This window comes from Sus scrofa, chromosome 6 (assembly GCF_000003025.6).
Source record: "Sus scrofa isolate TJ Tabasco breed Duroc chromosome 6, Sscrofa11.1, whole genome shotgun sequence".
NCBI classification, from domain to species: domain Eukaryota; kingdom Metazoa; phylum Chordata; class Mammalia; order Artiodactyla; family Suidae; genus Sus; species Sus scrofa.
In genome coordinates, this window is record NC_010448.4 from 120,456,193 (window position 1) to 120,478,308 (window position 22,116).

The 22,116-nt window shown below is 39.9% G+C and overlaps 1 protein-coding gene and 1 pseudogene across 13 annotated transcripts in view; both read left to right on the forward strand.

Moving 5' to 3' along the window:
- Positions 1-22,116, forward strand: part of FHOD3 (formin homology 2 domain containing 3) — a 549,164-nt gene that overhangs the window by 419,369 nt on the left and 107,679 nt on the right. For 10 of the 12 annotated variants that reach the window (XM_021096278.1, XM_021096273.1, XM_021096274.1 and 7 more), the window contains 2 exons: positions 13,684-13,818; positions 19,411-19,461. In XM_021096278.1, coding sequence (XP_020951937.1) covers positions 13,684-13,818; positions 19,411-19,461 — 186 coding nt within the window. The remainder of the gene's footprint in view (positions 1-13,683; positions 13,819-19,410; positions 19,462-22,116) is intronic. The other 2 variants (XM_021096275.1, XM_021096282.1) reach the window with 1 other exon arrangement.
- On the forward strand, positions 15,990-17,032 carry LOC106510694 (annotated as a pseudogene). The gene has a single exon (XR_001309364.2). The product of XR_001309364.2 is annotated as a 40S ribosomal protein SA pseudogene (transcript).

Sequence of the window (22,116 nt, forward strand, 5' to 3'; positions counted from 1 at the left end):
TGTCCCTGACTTTATTGAGTTTACATTCTAGTGGCAGAACCAGAAGATAAGCAAGGTGTCAGTATATAAAGAATTTCCACATGGTAAATCCTGTGAAGAAAATGACCCTTCAGAGGAGATCTGGAGAGACCACAGTGTGGGGAGCCCAGCCCAGGCCTGCCCTCCCTCATGAAGTCCACCTCTAATAGGAGGTCTGGGAAACTGAATCACTTAAGACAAGTTGCACTTTGTCCCTAGGTTTGCCTAGTCAGGGGCGGGGAGGGGGAGAGCTGGGTGGGGATTGGGGAGGGCAGATAAAGAAGGAGATAAGAAATAGTATGAGTCCACATCTTTCTTCAAACCAGGATCCTGAGGATCTGGAAGTGTAGGAGACTGTGTGTGGAAGAACTTTGGTGTTTAGGGGAGAGGCAGGCATGCAGGGGTCGGGGGGTAAGGTGGCCTGGAGAGGAGAGGAAGGGAAAAGACTGAAGGCAAGACCTCAGTGCAGACCAGCAAGGGCTGGAAACCCTTGTGGGCTGTAGAAGGGGCTGGTGGCAATCAGTGCTTTTGGAAGCTGCCAGGAGAATGGGTTAGTTATGAAGCCAAATATGGGTGGACCTGTGACAGGTGTGGACTGAGCTCCTTTTGGCCAGAGGACTCATTTGGTCTCAGACAGCAGGGTGGGAAGTCAGAGGGAATGGGGCCTGCAGATGGGGCAGGTGGACAGGCCAAAGCATGGTGCCAGCCTTCATGCTTTAGACAGGAGCCAGCACAGTCTGTGAGACAGCACGTAGGACCAGTCTCTACAGCAGCTGTGGGTGCTCTGGTATTCCCTCCTGTGGCCAGGAAGCTCAGACCCACACTGAAGTGTGAGTGACAGGCTGGAGAAGGGAGATCAGGAGGAACCTTTAAAGCCACATTCCCATCCTTGATGATAGCGGTCTCCAGGGTTGTAGCAGTGATGATGCAGAAAAGTTGCCTGTTTCTTGAGGCTGCCTCTGGGCTTGCTCATTTCAACCTGAGAGTGGGAATGTGGTCTGAAGGTGTGAAGGAGGTTCTGACATTTCCTTGTTTCAGGGCATGCAGAATGCCTTTTAGAGCTGGGCATAACCCAGAGTTACTCCTTGTTCCATGACCATTAGATGGGGTGATTCCAATTGCTTGCCCAGGTTGTAAGGACAGCCTCACCATTGCAGACAACCAGTGTACATCATTGAATTGCCTTTTTTTTTTTTTTTTTACCTTTCAGTCTTCATATAAAATTACCTACTTGTGGGAGTTTTGTGGTACAGTGGGTTAAGGATCTGGCATTGTCACTGCTAGCTTGGGCCACTTCTATGGCACAGGTTTGATCCCTGGCCTGGGAACTTCTGCATGCTGTGGGCTTAGCCAAAAAAAGAAATAAATAATCTACTTGTGAATTAAGTGATAATTTTAAATATTAGATAATTTGTGAATTTAGTTTGGCTTTTGTTAATGGTTAACCAGTGATTATAACTTATTTCTTAAAATGAGAGATGTTTATGATTTACTTCCTTCGCAAATAAGATTTTACTTAAACTTACCAAAGGAGCATTTCTTTTAAAACAACTTTTACAGAAAATCATGGACTTGGAAAATAGACTTGTGGCTGCCTGATGGGAGAGGGAGGGAGTGGGAGGAATCAGGAGCTTGGGCTTATCAGACACAACTTAGAATAGATTTACAAGGAGATCCTCCTGAGTAGCATTGAGAACTATGTCTAGATACTCATATTGCAACAGAACAAAGGGTGGGGGAAAAAATGTATACATGTAAGAATAACTCGATCCCCTTGCTGTACAGTGGGAAAAAAATTAAAAAAATTTAAAAAAAACCCCAACTTTTACAATATCATTGACATAGAAAAAAAACTGGACCTAAGTCTTGACGTATGTATTGCTGGTGAAATTCTTAGCATAATTGAGATAATCTGATAATTTGTCACTCTTAAGCATTTTCTCATGTCCTTTTGTGATAATAGCTGTCCCTCTCTGTACCCAAGCCATCACTGGTCTGCTTTCTGTCATTGTAGAGTAATTTGCATTTTTAAGAATTTCATATAAGTGTAATTATGCAGTAAGTCCTCTTGGAGAAGGGTTGACTTCTTTCAATCAGCATAATTATTTTAAGATTCAACTATTTTGTTGCGTGTTTCAAGTGTTAATTCCATTTTATTGCTGAGTAGTACTCAATTGTATGAATATACCACAGTTTATCTGTTTACCTGTTGATGGACATTTGGGTTGCTTCCCGTTTTGGCTGTGAATAGTTGTGTACATGTCTTTGTATGGAAATGTGCTTTAATTTCTTTTGGATAAATACCTAGAAATGAAATGGCTCAGTCATATGGTAGGTGCTTTTTAAGCAGTTGTTGAAATATCTTCCAGAATGGTAGTAAATCAGAGTAATGCTGGACTCATAAAGTCGGATGAAATGTCTTCTTTCCTCTTCAGCTTCCTAGAAGAGTGTGCATAGAATTAGTGTTGTTTCCTCTATAAATATTCCTTAGAATTCACTGGGGAAGCTATCTGGGATTAGAGTTCATAGGAAATATATAAATTACAAATTAAATTTCTTGGGGAGATGCTTATCTGATATCATCAGTCCATATCAGGTCATCTGTTTCTTCTTGAGTGACTGTTAGAAGTTTTTGCCTTTCAAGAACTTTTTCCATTTCCTCTATGTTAACAAATTTATTGGTGTAAAATTGTTCAGAATGTCCCCTTATTCTTTTAATGTCTGTAGAATCTGTAGTAATGTCCCCTCTCTCAACCCTATAATTAGTAACTTTTATCTTTTTTTTTTTCCTGAGCAATCTGGCTAGAAGTTTATCAATTTTATTGATTTCAAAGGATCAGTTTTTGGTTTCACTTTAAGTCTGATATTTTTGTTCTATGCTTCATTGATTTCTACTCTCTGTATATCTTTCCTTTTCCTGCTTACTTTGGGTAAAATTTTCCCTTATTTTTCTAAGTTGGAAGATGAGGCTATTGATTTGAGACTGTCTTTTCTAATAGAAGCATTTAGTGTTATAATTTTTCCTCTAAGTATTGCTTTAGCAGTGTCCCACAAATTTTAGTATATTGTGTTATTTTCATTTAGTTCAGAATGAATCTAAGCTTCCCTTCTGATTTATCCTTTATCCCATGGGTTATTTCAAAGTATTTATTTAGGTTATTAATTTTGGATTTTCTAGGTCTTTCTGTTATTGACCTCTAATTTAATAAAATTGCAAACAGAGAATGAGTTCTGAATAAAGAACGTATGGCTTGAATTCTTTTAATTTGTGGAGCTTTGTTTTATAGCTCAGAATATGGTTTGTTTTGGCAAATGTTCTGTATACATTTAAAAAGAATATGTATCCTGATGTTATTGGGGGAATGTTTCATATTTAAATTTATATGTTTGTATTTAAATCAAGTAGAATTAGTTTTATATTTAAAGTGGATTTGGGTTTGTTTTTGTTTTTGTTTTTGTAGACAGCATATTATTAAGTCTTGCTTTTTTATTGAATCTGACCATCTCTGCCTTCAAATTGGGGCATTTGGATCATTTATATATAATGTGATTATAGATTTGTGATTGATACATTGTTACTATGCTTACCTTAAACAATCTATTATTTTTAAACATATTTGAATAATAATAAATATGCTTTGTATTTACCTATCTTGTTATGTTTCTGTTGCTCTTTATTTTTGTAGCTCCAGATGGCTATGTGGTGTCATTTACCTTCCACTTGAAGGATTTTCTTTAACATTTCTTGTAGTTCAGGTATACTGATGATGAATTCTTTCCATTTTTATGTGTCTAAAAACATCTTTATTTCACTTTCATTTTTGAAAGATATTTTTGCTAGGTCGAGAATCATAGGTTGATGGGTTTTTTTCTTTCAGTGATTTAAAGATGTTGCTCTGTTTCTAGCTTATATTGTTTCTCACAGTAAATCTTCTAATCTTTTTTTTTAGTTTTTTGCTACCTTTGCCTGCAATGTGTCTTTTTTCCTCTGGTTGCTCTTAAGATTTGCTCTTTATTATTGATTTAAAATTTTTGATTTTGATATGCCTTAATGTAGTTTTCTTCATGTTTCTTGTGCTTTACCCTTCTTGAGATTCTTGGATCTTTGAGTTATAGTTTTCATAAAAATGGGAAAATTCTCAGGGCTTGCTTCTTCAAATTTTGGGGGTAGTTTTCACCTCTCCCTTTTTTGGGTGACTTCAATTGCATGTATATTAAGAAACTTGAAGTTTTACCATATTTATTCATGCTCTATTAATTTTTTCCAGTCTTTTTTCTCAATATGTTTTATTTTGAATAGTTGCTATTTCTATACCTTCAGATTCACTATTTTTTTTCTTAAGTGTTAGTCACTTTTTCAAGGGGGTTCTTTTTTTTTTAATTGAAGTATGATTGACATATGCTATTGTATTAGTTCCAGGTGTGCAACATAATGATGTAATATTTCTATATGTTGCAAAAAGATCAGCACCATAAATCTAGTTATAATATATCACCATAAAAAGTTGTATTTTTTTCTAGTAATAGCTTTTACTATATATTCTCTTAGCAACTTTCAAATATGAAATACAGTATTATTGCCTATAGTTACTATGCTGTATATAATATCCACATAACTTATTTATTTTATGTCTGGAAGTTTTTACCTCTTAATACCCTTCATGTATTTTGTCCAACTCTTAACCCCTTTTCTCTGGCAACCGCAAATCTGTTTTCTGTATCTATAAATTTTGTTTGTTTTTTTTTAGATTCCACATATGAATGAAATCATGTGGTTTTGTCTTTCTCTGACTTTTTTTACAAGATACTCTGTGTTGTAACAAATGGCAAGATTTTATAGCTGAAAATATTCCATTGTGTATATATATCCATTCCTTTATTAATGGACATTTAGGTTGTTTCCACATTTTAGTTATTGTAAATAATGGTTCAGTGAATATAGGGGTGCATATATATTTTTAAAAAGTTAATGTCTGTTATCTTCAGATAAATACCCAGAAGTGGATATTATAGTCATATGGTAGTTCTGTTTTTAATTTTTTAAGGAACCTCCATCCTGTTTTAGATAATGACTGCACCAATTTACATTCCTACCAAGAGTGAACAAAGGGTTCCTTTTTCTCCACATCCTTACCAATACTTGTTATTTCTTATCCTTTTGATAATAGCCATTCTGACAGGTGTAAAGTGATAGCTCATTGATGATTAGTGATGTTGAGCATCTTTTCATTTGCCTGTTGGCCATCTTCCTGTCTTCTTTGGAAAAAATATTTATTCAGCTCATTCCACCTGGGCTTTTTTTCATACCTTTCATGTCTTAACATGTTAATAGTTTCTTTAACTTCTTGAATCTACAGTCTATAGTCATAATAACTTTTAATGTTCTAGTCAGCTAGTTCTGTCATCGATGTCATTTCTGGATTATTTTCAATTGATTGATTTTTATTTCCTCTTTATGGGTTTTAGTTTCTAACTTATTTGCATGCCTGGTCATTTCTTAATGGATGCCACACCTTGTAAATTATCTTCTTTTTTTTGGATTTCTGTAAACATTCTTGAGCTTTGTTCTATAATGTTATTAATTCAGAAAGTTTGATCTTTTCAGGCATCATGTTTTTAGCTGTGTTAGGCAGGACCAGAGCTATGTTTAGTCCAATATTTTATCACTGCTGAAGCAATAGCCTTCTTACAGCTTTAACTGATAGACACTGACACTTTAGCTTCTACTTCTCCCAACTGCATATTCACTCCTGACCTTCCAGCTCAAAGTCCTGGGTGCATGATGGTGATTAGCTTGGCCCTCTATACCAGGAGCCTCATACACTGCTAGATATCTTGCCTTTGGATGAGCTGCCTTTGGGACAGGAATCCATTCTGCATTCACTCAGCTGTTACCAGGGGCACAGGATCCTGTGCAAAAAAGCATTATCTCAGCAGGTCATCATCATGCATTTTTCCTAACGAATGGGCTGGGGATGTAGACACACTGAGCATAGCACATACAGATTACTCCATCTTGATACATCCTAGCTGTTCAATAGCTAATTGATTCTTTAGGTGACTAGTCATGCAGCTCTTCTAAGTGCCAGGACACAGAAATGGATGAGAAAATAGGATCTGGCAAAGAAACTTAGACTGCCAAGAGGAAATGTAATAATATATATGGCAATGATTAAAGACCTAATTTAGGGTAGCAGTCATTTCTAGCAAAGAAGTGAAAAAAAAAAAAAAGTAAATATTTATGCTGACACGGGTACTGTGACAAGTACTGCAGGAATTGTGCTTTACTCAGTACCAGTGGTGTGGGGAGGGGAGGCATATAGGTCAATACGGAGGCTTTGGCCTGATAGACCTGTTTCAAAGCCCAGCTCTGCTACATCTTAAATTTAACTTCTCTGTGCCTCAATTTCCTCATCTGTAGAGGGATAATAATAGAATTTAGTCCAAAAGGTTGTAAGGATTAAAAGAGCCATTTCATCTAAGATAATTGGCACACTGTGTCATCTCCATAAATGTTAACTATTATTGCCAACCATGTTTCAGTGCAATCAAGTTCCTGTTCCAGACGTCCCAATGAGGGCGGCTTGAACCAGATGGGATTTGTGGGGCAGTTCCTGGAGCCTGTGACAGCCAAGATTAAATATTGTCATTCCTCTCACTCAGAGTATATTATCCACTCCCTTGCAAAAGCTCTGTGGCCTCTGGCCATCTGCATTCTTCTGTGGCTTCCCTCGGTTGCAGCTGCCTTGGGTGTAACTTATATGACTTCAGCTTTGCAGGTGCCTTCGGAGTGGCACGCAGTTCCTCCTGATGATGGACCCGGCTGATGGCCATAATGGGGAAGTTTAGATCAACCCCCCAGCCCCTCTAGCCCCTCAGCCTGGGAATAGCCAGTGTCATATTCCAGATCTGGCCTTGGAGACCACAGCTCAGACCTTCCCTTACATGTGTAAATTTTAGACTCCCAGCATCAAATGCTGTCTGCTGAGTGCCTGCTGTGGCCCAGATCCTATTTTGAGCAAACTGACACATACACTCCCATGTAAACCTGGTAGTACTTCATATAATCTTCATAATATGGGAGATGTTTTACCTCCATTTACAAACCAGTAAACTGAGGCACATAGAGATTAAATGATTGGCCACACTCAGGTTTCCCCAGTCCAGAGCCCTGTGCTTTTTTTCTTTACACCATAGCTTGTCCCTGGACTGGCCTAGATTAAACACTGCAGCAGATATCATTTACTGTAGGTATTTTCCTGAAAGATTTAATGTGAAAGATAAATGTCTATTAAAGATGCCTTTATAAAGAGAAAATTTCACCATACTAGCTTGAATTTTGGTGTGTGTGGTTTTTTATTTTATTTTTTTCCCCATTTTTAGCCTCCCCGTAGTATATGGGGTTTCTGGGCCAGGGATCAGATCCAAGCTGCAGTTGCGACCTAAGCTGCAGCTGCAGCAATGCCAGATCCTTAACCCACTGTGTCAGGCTGGGGATTGAACCTGCGTCCCAGCACTCCCATGATGCCACCCATCCCATTGCACCACAGCAGGAACTCCTTGGTGTTTATTTTTGAAACAGTGATTTAGGATATTCCCTTTGTATGGTTTGAATGCATTCCAGCATTGGTATTATGGGCTTATTTCCATAAATAGGATTTATAGGACCAGGATTTATACTCCCATGTATTGGACTTATCTAAGTAGAGGGAGATTTAGGGAAATGTAATTTTTTAATATTATTTTTTTAGCCCTTTGTTCCCATTATGACCAAAGTGGCTTATATGCATCCAGGACACAGATAAGCTCAGGGGACCCCTTCGTTGTCCCTTCCTGCTCCAGGAATCTGTGTTAGGGCACCCAAGAAAATGGATCTTGAATTGCAGAAGGTACTATGCTTCTGTTTAGGAAAAGAGGAACCGGTCTTCATTGCTTTGAGTTAGCAGCTCATATTTCAGTTCTAAGGAAATAACCTCCACATATTGTTAACGCTGTTCACTGCTATACTCTGTCCTCAGACCAACATGAGCTCTGCCTCTGCAGGGTGTCAGTGGACAGAGGGTCACTTGCATTTCCCGTCCTTGGAGGTGCCCAGGAAGGAAGGACAGCATCCACCTTCCCAAGCTCTAACACTATTCTAATTTTAAGTGAGCTCCAGTATTCTCATTAGAAACAAGGAAGAGATGTTAATGATGACAGAGAACAGCTTCACTGTGACCCCGTAAGTGTAGCCACTCATGACCCATTATTAAATTATTATCTATGAGGTTTTTTTCTAAAACAAGTTGAAATATTTTGAAGAACAGACAAAATCAGAAGCTTAAGGGGAAATGACAAGGTCCTTATTTTGCTCCTCACCCAAGCTGGCGCCTCTCTCCTCCCTCTGAAAAGAGAATTCAAAAGTCTGGAGCTACTGGTCCTTAAGAAGACAACCACACAGGGCAGGCTAACAGCTAGGCTGGAATTAGATTTGCCTAAAATAATTCTCCTGTGTAGGGTGCCTTATTTTTTGTTTTGTTTTTTGTTTTTAAATTCTGTAATTTCACTGTTCAGCTAGCTTGGGACTTCAAAGATATTTGATGTTAAATATGAGTTATCTCTCCAAGAAGGACTTTTGGTTGTTAATGATAAATAGAATGACTCTAAAAAATACATTTCAGGTTTATAGATAATTACAGAAAATCATGGAGCAGTAAAGAACATTATATATAAAATCGAAGACTTTTTTTCTTTCTTTTTTTTTTTTTTGATGACACTTTTTTTAAAAATTTTTTGTATGGCCAACACCTGCAGCATATGGAAGTTCCTGGGCCCAGGGATTGAATCTGAGCCTCCGCTGTGACCTACACTACCGCTGTGACAGTGCCAGATCCTCAAACTCACTGTGCTAGAGATCAAACTGGTACCTCTGCAGCAAACTGAGCTGCACCACAGCAGGAACTCCCAGATGACACTTCTTTTTTTTTTTTTTGGCTGTGTCTTTCAGCAGCTTAAAGTGGGATCTCAGTTCCCAGACCAGGGATTGAACTCAGGCCACAGAGAAGGAAGTGCAGAATCCTAACCACTAGACCACCAGGGAACTCCCCCTCTCTTTTATTCTTCCCTAGAAAAAAACCACTCCCCCTGAAGTTGGTGTTTATCATTTCCATATATATATATATTTTTTTTTTTTTTTTTGCTAAATGTACATGCATCCCTAAATAGTGTATGGTTTTGCTTTTATTTCAACTTCATAGGAATCATAGCATGTTCTTCATGTTCCTCAAAGCACTTGTCACTACCAATATATTGTGCTTTTGGAATCATCTAAGTTAAATCATGTCACTCTATTTCATTCATTTTCTCAGGTAGAGAGTATTCCTTTGTACAAATTTGCTGCAGTTTATTTTGTTTTTCTATTTGTAGATATTTATGTTGTTTCTAATTATTAACCATCAGCAGTACAAACAGTGAAATTAATAGTATTCTTGTACATGTGTGTCATCTTCACACATGCAAAAGTTACTCTCTAGCATAAACCTGGAAGTGGAATTGCTAGATGGTAGAATATGCACATCTTCCAATGTATTAAGTGTTTCTCCCCAGGTGATTTTATCAACTTAGACTCCCAGAAGTAGTGCATGAGAGTTCTTGCCTTGTTTCATGGCAACCCTTTGTGTCATCAGACATTAATTTTTGTCAGTCTGCAGACTTAGAGATGTGAAACAATATATCACTATGGGTTTCACTTGCATTTCCTCACGCTGATGTCTGGTGAAGATGAGTATCATTCATATATTTATTGGAAATTTCATTTTCTTCTTCAATGAAATGTTCGTTTTTCCGTGGGGTAACTTGTCTTTTTCATACCGATTTAGTTTGTCTTTTTTTATATGGTTCTCTTTGTATTGTGTATACTAATACTTTGTGGTTTATATGAGTTATCATTAACTCTTCTCAGGTTGGTGGCTTTTCTTTATTCTCACGTAGTCTTACAAAGTATAGAAATGGTAAATTTTAATATATGCATATGTATTAACTTCTCCCTTTTTGATTTCCCTTTGGGTCTAAAAAATTCTTTCCTATCTTTGTATCTACAAGTGGTAAAGTTTTTCTTTTTACATGTTTCACTTAAACTTCCTAGAGTTTATTTTTGTGTTTACTATGAGAAAGAGCTAACTATAATTTGTCTCACACAGGTAATAGTTGTCTCAGCACCATTTATTAAATAGTCCATTACTTTCCCACTGATATGGGGAAAGTCTATCATGAATCAGAATTTCATAAATGTATGAGTCTGTGTCATTCCATGTTTCTATTCTTGCACTAAGACCACATTCACACTTGATCATTGTGGGTTTAGAATGGGCTTGACATCTAGTGGGGCCAGTGATCCACTTTGTTCTTACTCAGAATTGTCTTGGTTATCCTTGGACCTCAGTTCCTCCATAAAACTTCTGGAGCCATTTCAAATCCTTTTGAAATGTTGAATCAAATTGATTTAGAATTGTATTGGAATTCTATATATTGAAAAAAGAATTGGCATCTAGGCTATGTTGAATCTTTCTATATGTGAATGTGATATAATTCTCATTATTTGGATCTTTTAAAAAAGTTTTGTAAAGGTCTCAGATATAGTTAAAGTAATTCATAGTTACCTATGGTTAAGTTGGTAAATTGTTGCTGATATATGAAAATGTAATTGCTATTTGTACATTTTATATTGTGAAGCTTTGCTAGACTCATGATTTTAATAGCTTGTGGGTTTTTTTGGATTTTGTATCTAGATGATATGTACAAGTAATGACATTGTATTTCTTTCCCTTCCTTATGCTTTTGTTTTTCTTACCTTAGTGTATTGGCTAAGACCACCAGAATAACATCAATTACCAGCAATTCTGGGGGTATCCTTGTATCACTTCTAATATTAAACTGTTCCTAATATTTCAACATTTTGTTTTCATCTTTTTAGGGCCGCACCCATGGCCTATGGAGGTTCCCAGGCAAGGGGTCGAATCGGAGCTGTTGCTGCAGGCCAACGCCAGAGCCACAGCAATGTGGGATCCAAGCCACATCAGTGACCTCCTCCAGAGCTCACATCAACGCTGGATCCTTAACTCACTGAGTGAGGCCAGGGATCAAACCCCACAACTTTGTGGTTCCTAGTCGGATTCGTGGGAATTCCTCAACATTATTAAGAATGATGTTTACCATAGCTTTTAAAATGTCTTTACCAAATACCTATTGTCAGGTTTCAAAAGCTCTCTGCTATTCCTAGGAATAATGAATTTACTCCATTCTTTTCAAATTCTTGAGCTGACCACTCATTATGCTTTAGAAACATCCTAAAGTTTTAGATATATATTCTTTTATTGTAATATTCTGAATGTTTTCTAATTTCTGTATTGTTTTTTCTTTTTGACATGAGTAAATTTTGAGAGTTTAAAATGTTTTCATTTATGGATTTTTCAAGTGTATCTTCTTGTTATTTATTTTTAACTCAGTTGCATTGTGGTTAGGAAGGGAGCCTGCATGAAAACCAGTTCTTGGTATTCATGCATAAGCTTGAGCTTTGTGGCAGAATTGATGATAAGTTTTCGAATAGTTCCTATGTATTTGAGAAGATTATGTTTCTTTAATTTGGGACACCAAGTTATATATGTTCATCTGCTAGGCAAAACTTATTAATTAGCTTAAGCAAATCTATTATATCCATAACAATTTCTGTCAGTCACTGTGCAAGAGGCATAGGAAACCCCTCTACTTGATTGTGGATTAGATTTTGCTTCATATAGCAGGAAAATGCATAAATAACAGTAGCTTAAATAAGATGGAAGTTATACAAGATAGTCTGGACTTTGTGTATATGAAAGATAAATAAAATTCTATCTATGTCTAAGGTTCCAGAGTTGATGTAGGGGCTGTCTGTTGAACCTGAAATATGGGTGTTACTAAACTTGGGTCTGACTGTTTTCCACTTGAAAGTCAAGAGGCAAGTGCTGGTACAAACAGAAAGGTTGCTTTAATCAGAAATCTGGCATCCTGGGGAGAAGGCGGACTTGTGTCCCAAAGCCAACTCTGAGGATTCCACTTTGCCATGAAAAAAATTTAAAGGAAAAAGAGGAAATAATCTCAGTTAATTTTTGAGATAGGGGTTCAGATTTGTTTTGCCCAGTCCCACTGCATGCAGGCTTGTCAACATCTTGTGATCTTTCTTTAGATGCTATCTTGCTCACACTGTTCGTTTTTGTGATTACCAAGGGGAAGCTGAGGAAAAGATCTAGTCATCTCTTACTTACTAATATTTCATTTTTCTTTCTTTGATCTAAGGAAAGAACCAGGTCAAGCAAGGTATCATGTGATGAAAAGGTTTGAAAGGTGTGCTCAGGCTGGCGATGAGTAGAGCACAGGGGTGCCTGGGTTAAGTCTAGTTGCAATATAGCTTTGCTAAAGTTCAAGACAAAAGAGACCTCCTGCAGAGAGCTCTTTCCTGTCAAAAGCTGCTTACCTAGGATTCAGTGGCTCCCTCTCTCAAGCGGTCAAGGCTGGTGGTTTCTTCCCTCTATTTCTCCCACCGCCTCTGGCTATCAGTCATCTTTTCTAGGGAGAACAGCTGTGGATTGTATGTGATGCGAGCATTGCATCTTTCTGCTTCACTAAGGGACTTTGTGTTCCCTACCAGACAGACATATTTTTATACAATTCAAATAGGCTTTTACCTAAGCTATATATCAGAATTATTTGTTTTTCAGTTTAGAAGGGTTTTTTTTTCCCAATAAAAGGAAGCCCAATTGTCCATAACAGATTTTCTTTATTACTCCCCAGGGAAACCACAGACTCCTATTCCCAGCTATCTTTCTTCTTTATTTTTCATGTAGTTACCTAATTTTGCCTTCTCCACACATTCTCCAGACTTCACATTTCCTGAGATACCCCTGTGATTCCTCACTGAGGCCTTCCAACAGCTGACCATCCCTGTCATACCATCTTCAGGGAATGGTCCAGATTGTGTAGTGTTGCCCAGGGTCAGGTGCCATCCTTTGATCAAACTGCATGTTCTCGGATACTTCTTAACATGGAATGACAGGTCCTTAATTCCACTCGGATTTTAGACCATTGCTATCTTCTTTTCCTTATCTGTCATCCCAACACCTTGTTTTGAGGTAACACAGTTATTTCGAGAAGTACATTGAGAAGCTGGTGTATGGCAAAGTATTTGTACTACATGTAAAATAAGAAAGAATAGGCTGAATGTTGATTGCAGCTGATCAAAGTCTTACCATAGCCCATTTGTCAAATGTGTGTGTGTGTGTGTGTGTGTGTGTGTGTGTGTGTGTGTGTGTGTGTGTGTGTGTGTAGAGAGAATGTGTGTTTACATTTTATGCCTATTTATGGAATGCTTTTTGATTATGGCACCCATTATTGATAACTCATATGCCGAGCATGTTACTTGCTATTCTATAGGTATTATTGCCTTTTTATCCTCTAGGCACATGAAGCAGGTTACTTATCTCCATTTACAGATGAAGATCTTGAACCAGAAGACCCGAGATACTCGGTAATTTCCCCCGTGCCTTACCTAGGTACTGGCAGACCCTTCATTCTAACCAAGGACTGACGGATGACTCCATTAGTGCTTTGAATCACAAGCCAAACCACTCAAACATCAACTCATTGTATCTGCAGGTCATCACCGAGTGGTCTTCTCACGTCATCCTTTAGGCAGCACCAAGAGTCACTGGCAGCAGAGAGAGAGAGGCGGCGACAGGAGAGGGAAGAAAGGTTGCAGAGAATAGAACGGGAGGAAAGAAACAAATTCAGGTAAGAAAGACTTGAAGATGTTGTTAAAGAATTAATTGAAAATTAAAGCACATGCCTTTGTTGGTGCTTATGGTTGATACTGGTATGAGAAAGTTAGGAAGTAATGTGTTTGCTTCAGATGCTGTCTCTGTGCTCAAGGAAGAGCAAGGTGATACCAGGAACAGGCTCAGTCTGGTTTGTTATGGCCTGTCTTCCTATAACCGAATGGCAGGAAGCACAGCCAAACACAATTAAGGACTTGTGTGTTCTTGAGTCCTTCATTATCTAATATGGTCTTCTCCAGGCCTTCCTGAAGACAGAGAACCTAATTGTCTCAATTTGCCATTTCCCCCTGAAGCTACTCATGTTTTATTCATGCACTATTTATTGGATGCCTAAAAGAAAATGCTTTTACCATTTTCTGGTTTGCTTCCTGCTCCCCGTAGCAATATTTAATATACTTTTTTTGTAAGCAGTGATGTTTCCTCCTATGGGACGAAAAAGGCACTGTGCTGATTATTCCCAGCCCACTGTGCCCCTGATCTTTGGTTTCTGTCCAGCTCCAAGGATGTGTTCCTGGGTGTGGCCCACTCCAGCTTCCATGTCTCAGCCTGTTTGCCCCTTTTCTCCTCCAGCCAGACCAGCTGTCCCCCCGCGCCCCTCCCCGCCATCCTCCTGGGTGACCTCCTAGTACTCCTCTCCCCTGGCTCATGCTGTGCGGTGTTTCATAAAATGCCAGACACTTGCTGCATCTTTTCTTACACATTTCATTCCTTTCGCTCTCCCTCTTCCCCTCCTTCCCTCTTGCTTTCCCCTTCTCCTGCCTTCCCCGCCCATCATCTTCTCATGCATCTCCCCTATAGCTTCTACACTCTTTCTTCTTTTTATTTCTCTCCCGTCTCCACTTCCCATTTCCTTGGTTCCCTTTCTTTTGGGAATCAATATTCTGATCCATTACTCCCAGTGAAGTCTATAAAGAATGTAAAGCATTGTCAGTGAGGATTTACAAGTTCAATAGGGTGTTTTCCAGCAGCCAGAAGGAGGAATTGTAGAAATGATCAAAACATGAGCAGTGTTGTGAACTTGCCTTAACAGCGATGCATTACTGTATGAATACCAGCATCCCAAGTCTGTGGGTGAATGCCTGGCTTTTGTACAACGGGGCTGATGGGCTCCATGAAGTGACCCAGCATTATTCTCACGCCATGATTGTGTGGTAAACCTCAAGCTGTCAGATTTCTACCAAATGACATATGGAAATGCCAGACCTGTATGCACCATTTCTCGTGAGGTAGCTCTGGAAGTTGTCGCTTTTGGAAAGACCAATTTATAAAACCACTGGAACAGGTTAAACGTTTCCCGATTCAGTGCTTTCTGAGAAATTCGCCTATTTTACCATCTAATAGTGGCAGATACCCATGGAAAATTCAGAGATTAGCTCACCCATCTTAAAGATTTTGATTGAAACCCTGTTAAAACAGGGTAGCAGTTCTGGGGAAGATGGAATCAACACACTCCCTGTGCCCCCACCAACCCTGGTCTCCTGCTGCATCACTGAATGAATGCAGCTGTAAATCAGGGATAGATTTAAAGCATGGAGCTCAGAAAGCTTTGAACTGTAAAGGGAACAGGTGAATTGGGGATGGAGACCAGCAGCCAAAGTTCCACCAAACCAGTGGGAGGTGACCAAGTTTCCCTCTAATATCACATGGCATGTACTCAAAAACACCTCAAAACCAGAAGCACATACCAAGTATAAACTGAAGGAGCTCTACGAGAAAGCCTCTCCTGCACTGGGGAGCAGGAAAAGGGATTCTTGAGGGTCAGAGAGTTGAGAAACATTCTGTTTTTTCTTATGTTTTTCTTCTCTTCTACCCTAGCCTCCCAGCAATATTGTTACAGAAGCAGTTCATGGCAGCAGCATCCAGGCAGGTGCCTGAAACTCTGAGGGAGGGAGCCCTTTCTGTGGTCAGAAGCACATGACCACAAGAGCACTGGGAAAAATCTCCATTTTTCTCTCTGTGTCCTGCTGCTGCATTGCCCCGTATGCAGGGAGAGTTATGGAAAGTCTGCAGCAGAGCAAGGAAAATAAGGCCCAAGGTTTCTGGCTAGAGGACCAGGAAGGAAGACCCAAGGAATCTAGAAGATGATAGGAAAACCATAGAGAGTAGAGTGATCAAGAGAGCAGTCCTCCTTTCCGCGCTGCTCAGACCGGGGTCCATAGGGCGTTGTTCTTGATTCCCGTCGTAACTTAAAGGGAAACTTTCACAATGTCCAGAGCCCTCGATGTCTTGCAAATGAAAGAGGAGGATGTCCTCAAGTTCCTTGCAGCAGGAACCCACCTTGGTGGCACCAACCTTGACTTCCAAAGGGAACAGTACATCTACAAAAGGAAAAGTGATGGCATCTATGTCATAAATCTGCAGAGAACCTGGGAGAAGCTTCTGTTGGTGGCTCGTGCCGTTGTTGCCATTGAAAACCCAGCTGATGTCAGTGTCATATCCTCCAGGAACACTGGCCAGCGAGCTGTGCTTTGCTGCTGCTACTGGAGCCACTCCTATTGCTGGCCTCTTCACTCCTGGAACCTTCACTAACCAGATCCAGGCAGCCTTCCGGGAGCCGAGACTTCTGGTTGTTACTGATCCCAGGGCTGACCACCAGCCTCTCACAGAGGCCTCTTACGTTAACCTGCCTGCCATTGCTCTGTGTAACACAGACTCACCTCTGCGTTATGTGGACATTGCCATCCCGTGCAACAAAAAGGGAGCTCTCTCAGTGGGTCTGATGTGGTGGATGCTCACCCAGGAAGTTCTGCGCATGCGTGGCATCACCTCCTGTGAACACCCATGGGAAGTCATGCCTGACCTCTCCTTCTACAGAGATCCTGAAGAGATTGAAAAGGAAGAGCAGGCTTCAGCTGAGAAGGCTGTGACCAAGGAGGAATTTCAGGGTGAATGGACTGCGCCAGCTCCTGATCACTGCCACTCAACCTGAGGTGGCAAATTGGTCCGAAGGTGTGCAGGTGCCTTCTGTGCCCATCCAGCAATTCCCTGCTGAAGATTGGAGTGCTCAGCCTACCACTGAAGATTGGTCTGCAGTTCCCACTGTGCAGGCCACTGAATGGGTAGGAACAGCCACTGAGTTGTCTTAAGTTCTTCCATGAACTCTTAAGTTTCTAAAAATAGAAGTGGGTTGAATATAAAATAAACAGTTTCTAAATTGAAAAAAAAAAAAATAGAGCAGTCCTGAGCTCATCTCCCGTTTGTGGACTTGCGGCTCAAAACCTAAAGAGCATACCACAGACTTTGAGAACTAAGTGCCGAGTGGAACACCACTCAGGTCCCAGACTGGCCCCTGGGTGGTGGACACTGGGTGGTGCCTGATAGGAATAGCGTTAAAAAAGTATTTGAAAACTGAGCTAACATTGGAACCAACATCAGAAGGCAGTCAGAACTTGCAGGCTGAGCCGGCTTCAGTTGATTGCCTGCTGAAAGCAAACAATCAAGACTCTTCAGAGAATTTCAGGAAGACCCATACTCTCATTACAAAACTTTTTAAATGTACAGAAAGCAATCCAAAACAACTTGTCTTAGAAAAACCAGGAAAATCTAAAAGGGAAAATAGAATCAAAATAGGCTAACCACAAAAAGATGCAGATGTTGTCATTTTCAGATAAACGCTTTAAAGCAACTATTACAAACCTGTTCTAAGATGGAAGGGCAAGCACGATTGAAACACATGAAAAGAGAAGTCTCTGCAAAGAAACAGAAGGTATAAAGAAGAACAAAATGGAGTTCCTGTCATGGTGCTGTGGAAACAAATCCAACTAGGAACCATGAGGTTGCGGGATCGATCCCTGGCCTCACTCAGTGGGTTAAGGATCCGGCATTGCCGTGAACTGTGGCTACAACTCCGATTAGACCCCTAGCCTGGGAACCTCCATATGCCATGGGTGTGGCCCTAAAAAGGACAAAAAAAAAAAAAAAAGAAGAAGAAGAACAAAATGGAAATACATATAGAACTGAAAAATACAATAAATTCATTGAATGGTTTCAGTAGCAGAATAGAGATATGAGAAGGCATCAGTGGATTTGAAGATAAAACAATAGAAATTATCCAATCTGAAAAACAAAACAAAATTTTAATAAAATGAACAGCGCCTCATGGACCTGGGAAACAATATATCTAGCATTTATGTCTTTGAAGTCCCAGAAGAATAAGACTCTAAGACAGGAGTGCATTGTAATATATATTTAGCACACATGTTGGCAGAGTGAGAGTTAGACCCAGGCAGCCTATCTTCTGACACCATGCTCATAACTATCCACTATTTTCTCTTGATCCCGGAAGGCTCTCACCTGTCATTTAAGTGCATGGAGAGATCCTGGCAAAATAACCCTCATCAAGAAAGGAATGCTGATCATCAGTGCAGACCACACAGAGCCATTAATTATGATGACTCTGCAGTTCCATCTTGAAAATCTGAGGATGGGAATGAAAGGAAATTCAAAAAAAAAAATGACATAGGAAAAGTTTTATAAAGTAGTCCCTGTGACTACGCAAAGACCTGACTCTTCATCAGCCATTTCATTGATTGAAGTTTTCATGCTTCTTGCGCTTTTTTCTTCACAGAGCGTTCTTGTCTGTTGTTATTTTTTAAATATGATCTTAAGTTTCCTGGGTTATGAGAAATCTTACTTCTAGCATAAAAAGTGATGAGGATGGGTGTTTCTAAATGATAAGAAATGTGTGTGTTTGTTTCGTTTTCTCTCCCAGCTAATGTGCTTTAGCTGCTCTGAATTACCACCCCTTTATATCCAGTTAGCAGTGCTCAGAAGGGTGCAGTACTTCAGCTGCCTGATGAGGTCCAGTATAGAAAACCATGATGTCAGACTTCTCCAGGAAAATAAATGGTCTGCTAGGAAGTGACTGACCATGCAGCCTTAAACTGAGATTCAAGTTGGAACCTCACCAGTGGGGAACAGAAAAATAAACAGTCAATTTAGACAAAGTGGGGCATCTTACAGATGCAGACAAAAGGGAATGTACAAAACAAGAGCTTCCATTGATCCGTGCCTAGAAACTGAGAATGGAAGTGATGCAGAGAGAGAATCCTGGACCGTGGAAGGAATGTCCAAACTGTAGAGTGCAACACGAAATCACCAAGAAACTTGGCTTCACTCAGACTGAATTCTTGAGAAGAATGTTGGGGAGCTACCAGAGCGTGATTGTGTGTTAATCACCTCTGAGAGTTCTTGCTTGCCTGTCATTGCCAGATTTTATTGATGAATTGTTTTACCTTTTAAAAATCTGTGTCTCCCCTCCTTCCCCATACATTTAAATTCTTCTTTCTGAATAGTAGTTAGCAGAGTTAGAGTAAATCCAATAATCTCGTGCTTTCATTCCTGTGATTTTATAGAAAACTCATTGTGTTTAGCACTTTTAAAGTATAGCCTTTATATTTGTTTTTCAAAAATTCAGTGACAACCACTTTCCATTTCTGAGATAATAGTGGGTTTCCATTATATATTCTGTTAGTAATTTCTTGGCAGTTTTATGCATCTAATTCTGTTGTTTTCCTTCCCCTTTCCTTCTTCTGCATATTTCCATTAGCCGAGAATATTTAGACAAAAGAGAGGAGCAAAGACAAGCAAGAGAAGAAAGGTTTGTATATCTCTTCTTTCCATTGTAACCAAATGGCATGGGACTTTACACTCTTAACCAAGCATGCAGAGGAGACTGTGTTAATTAAAATATAGTAGCTTCACCTAAGACCTCAGGCCTTGGGTACCTGGCATTTTGCAGAATAGAGTGTCCGGATTATCTAAAATTTTCTGAGAATGTACTGATTTATTTTGTAATGTGAGATTAAAAACTCCAAAACTCTAATCTAAATGAGCACATTAATTTAGCATATTGAGCATTTTAAATGCTCAACACCACTGCCACTGAGCCTGGGTTAGACGTCCCTTCTGTGTTTCTGAGTCACCTGTTCAGCACCAGTCCTTCAACAAATATGTGAGCACACACACTATACCAGGTGCTGGCCGGGGTGCCAAACCCGCCAGAGACTCTTACTGGAGGTGCCTGGTCACTTACCTGTGTCTCCCTACTGACCTTTACTCAGTTCCTGGATGGCAGGAACAACAACCTGATTTTCCTTGGGGTCCCAGTGCCTGCCCGTAGGACTTGTGCATGGCAGGCACTAAGGAAGATGTATCAAATAAATGAGCAAAGGAAACAACAGCTTTATTTAAAATATTTAAGCTCTAAACCAGTTTGTTCATTTCAATGTCAGCATACTTTGGGTCCTATTAAAACATGCCAAGTTAATGTATGCAGTGTCTGGGAAACTTAGATAAGCAGAGGAAATTGTTTTTGGAAGTAGACCAGCAAAATGCAACTTTACCCCCATACTGTACAGCCTGCGGTTCTTCCTTCCACCACCAGATGGGGCTGCTGCATGGAGAGATGGAAAGGCTGAGGTCATAGCAGAACCAGTTGGGAACCTAACAATCTCTGAACTATGCCAATAAAAAGTGGAATTGTGCTAATTTTTTTCTAGACACCATCAGCTAAATAGATCAGGACAGTCTGAGGCAGGGAAGAGTGGAGACTGCCTGTGTTCAATTTAAAAATTAGATGCTTAGGTCAGCCTCATAAACAAAATTATGGCATTACTTTAATTCCAGTGTTCTATTAGATTATGGCCATCCTGATAACCAGTTGTGGCCAGCAGATTTAGAGTGAAAGACGCTGGCGAAGAAACAAAGAAACTTCTATTTCTCTCATTTAGTACCTGTTTTTGACATAAGGGGACATGACACATACCCAGGCTTACCAAATCAAAAATTTTTATTTTTTAGCTTTCCCTCCAGATTCTGTACTTTTTGTGAGCTTTTTAACAACTTGACTATCATATTATGTCTGCACAGGCAAGGCTTCAAATATCCTGAAAAGGGATCAGGTGCTCTACCAAGGTCTGATCTGATTCAAACTGACTTCCATTTTTTCTTAAATCACTAAAGGCTACCTTTTTCTGGATGTTATTGACATGTCTTTTCCCCAAAGCAGAGCATCACTTATGCCTGGAAAGGAATTTTCTACTCCTCTTCTCCCTTCTTGCTCTGCCCTCCATCCTCGCCCCCACACCACCCATCTGCCTGGGCCTTCTTAGCTGGTGCAGGAGCAGGTGCTCTGCGTCTCCCGGTGGAATTCATTCCTTATGATACCAGAAAGATGATACTAGAATCCCAGTTCTTGTTCACAGGCAGTCGAAGAATGAACTCCATGAACACACAGGCAGCAAGCAAGCAAAGTCTTTGTTAAAGAAAAGCAAATAGCTCCCAGTGCTGCAGGGAGGTGGGGGAGGGGAAGAGCCCCCTTCTTTATTGTCCTATAGGGTTTTTATTCCTTAAAGATTGGGGGGGTACCAACATGAGGTCCAGAAAGATGTGGTTTTCTCCCCTTGGCCTTGCCCAGTTACCTATATCAGTCCTTGTCCAATAGAGGTTTTAGGGTTGGAAATGTCCCGGAAGTTTTATGGTTTCTTTGTCTTTTTCTTTCCTTAGATTAAGTCACCATTCCTCTCATTCCTTTTCTTTCAGTTGAGGAGTGGGCTAGAGATTCACATTTCCTACAATAAACAAAGCCTGTGGGGAATGTGATTTGCTACAATAAACAAGGTCTGTGGAGGTGTTACTCCCTGGAGCCCTTAAGCCACAAAGGTTAATCAATATCCATATTAAAGAATGTATCAGAGCCCCTGTTTCTGCACTGACTACCTGAGTTAATATGCTGCTTCACTTACAGCCCACCTCTCTGTTTATACAGAGGTTTGGGGGTGGGGGGTACAGCCAAGTATTTTCCTTTGGTTAGGAACAGCCACTTTTCCTGGTTGGTTTGCTGCTGGTAAAGGTGGGAAGGAAGGTGATAGACTTTCATCCCTTTGGGGAAGTGGTTGGGAAGTTCCTGGTAAGCCAGGAAAAGCTAAGATTTCCAAGTAGAATGGAATTTGGAAATAGATGGGAAAACTCAATGTGGATCAGAGGTGGAAAGAGACATGGAAGAGGATTCCATCTGGTCACTCTTCAGGATATAGCCAGATGTGCTTTTTGGGGCCCATGACCCTTAATACAGAGACTCAGAAAAGACAGCCAGAGGCACAGCAGAGGATTTTGAGGTTTGTATCATCTAGTGTAACGAGATGAATGTCATCTTGCTATTTTGAGGTGTAATGGCCATCCACACACATTTAATTTTTATGTTTTTATTTTTCATTATTTATTTTATTTTATTGTGGCCTCCCCACAGCCTATG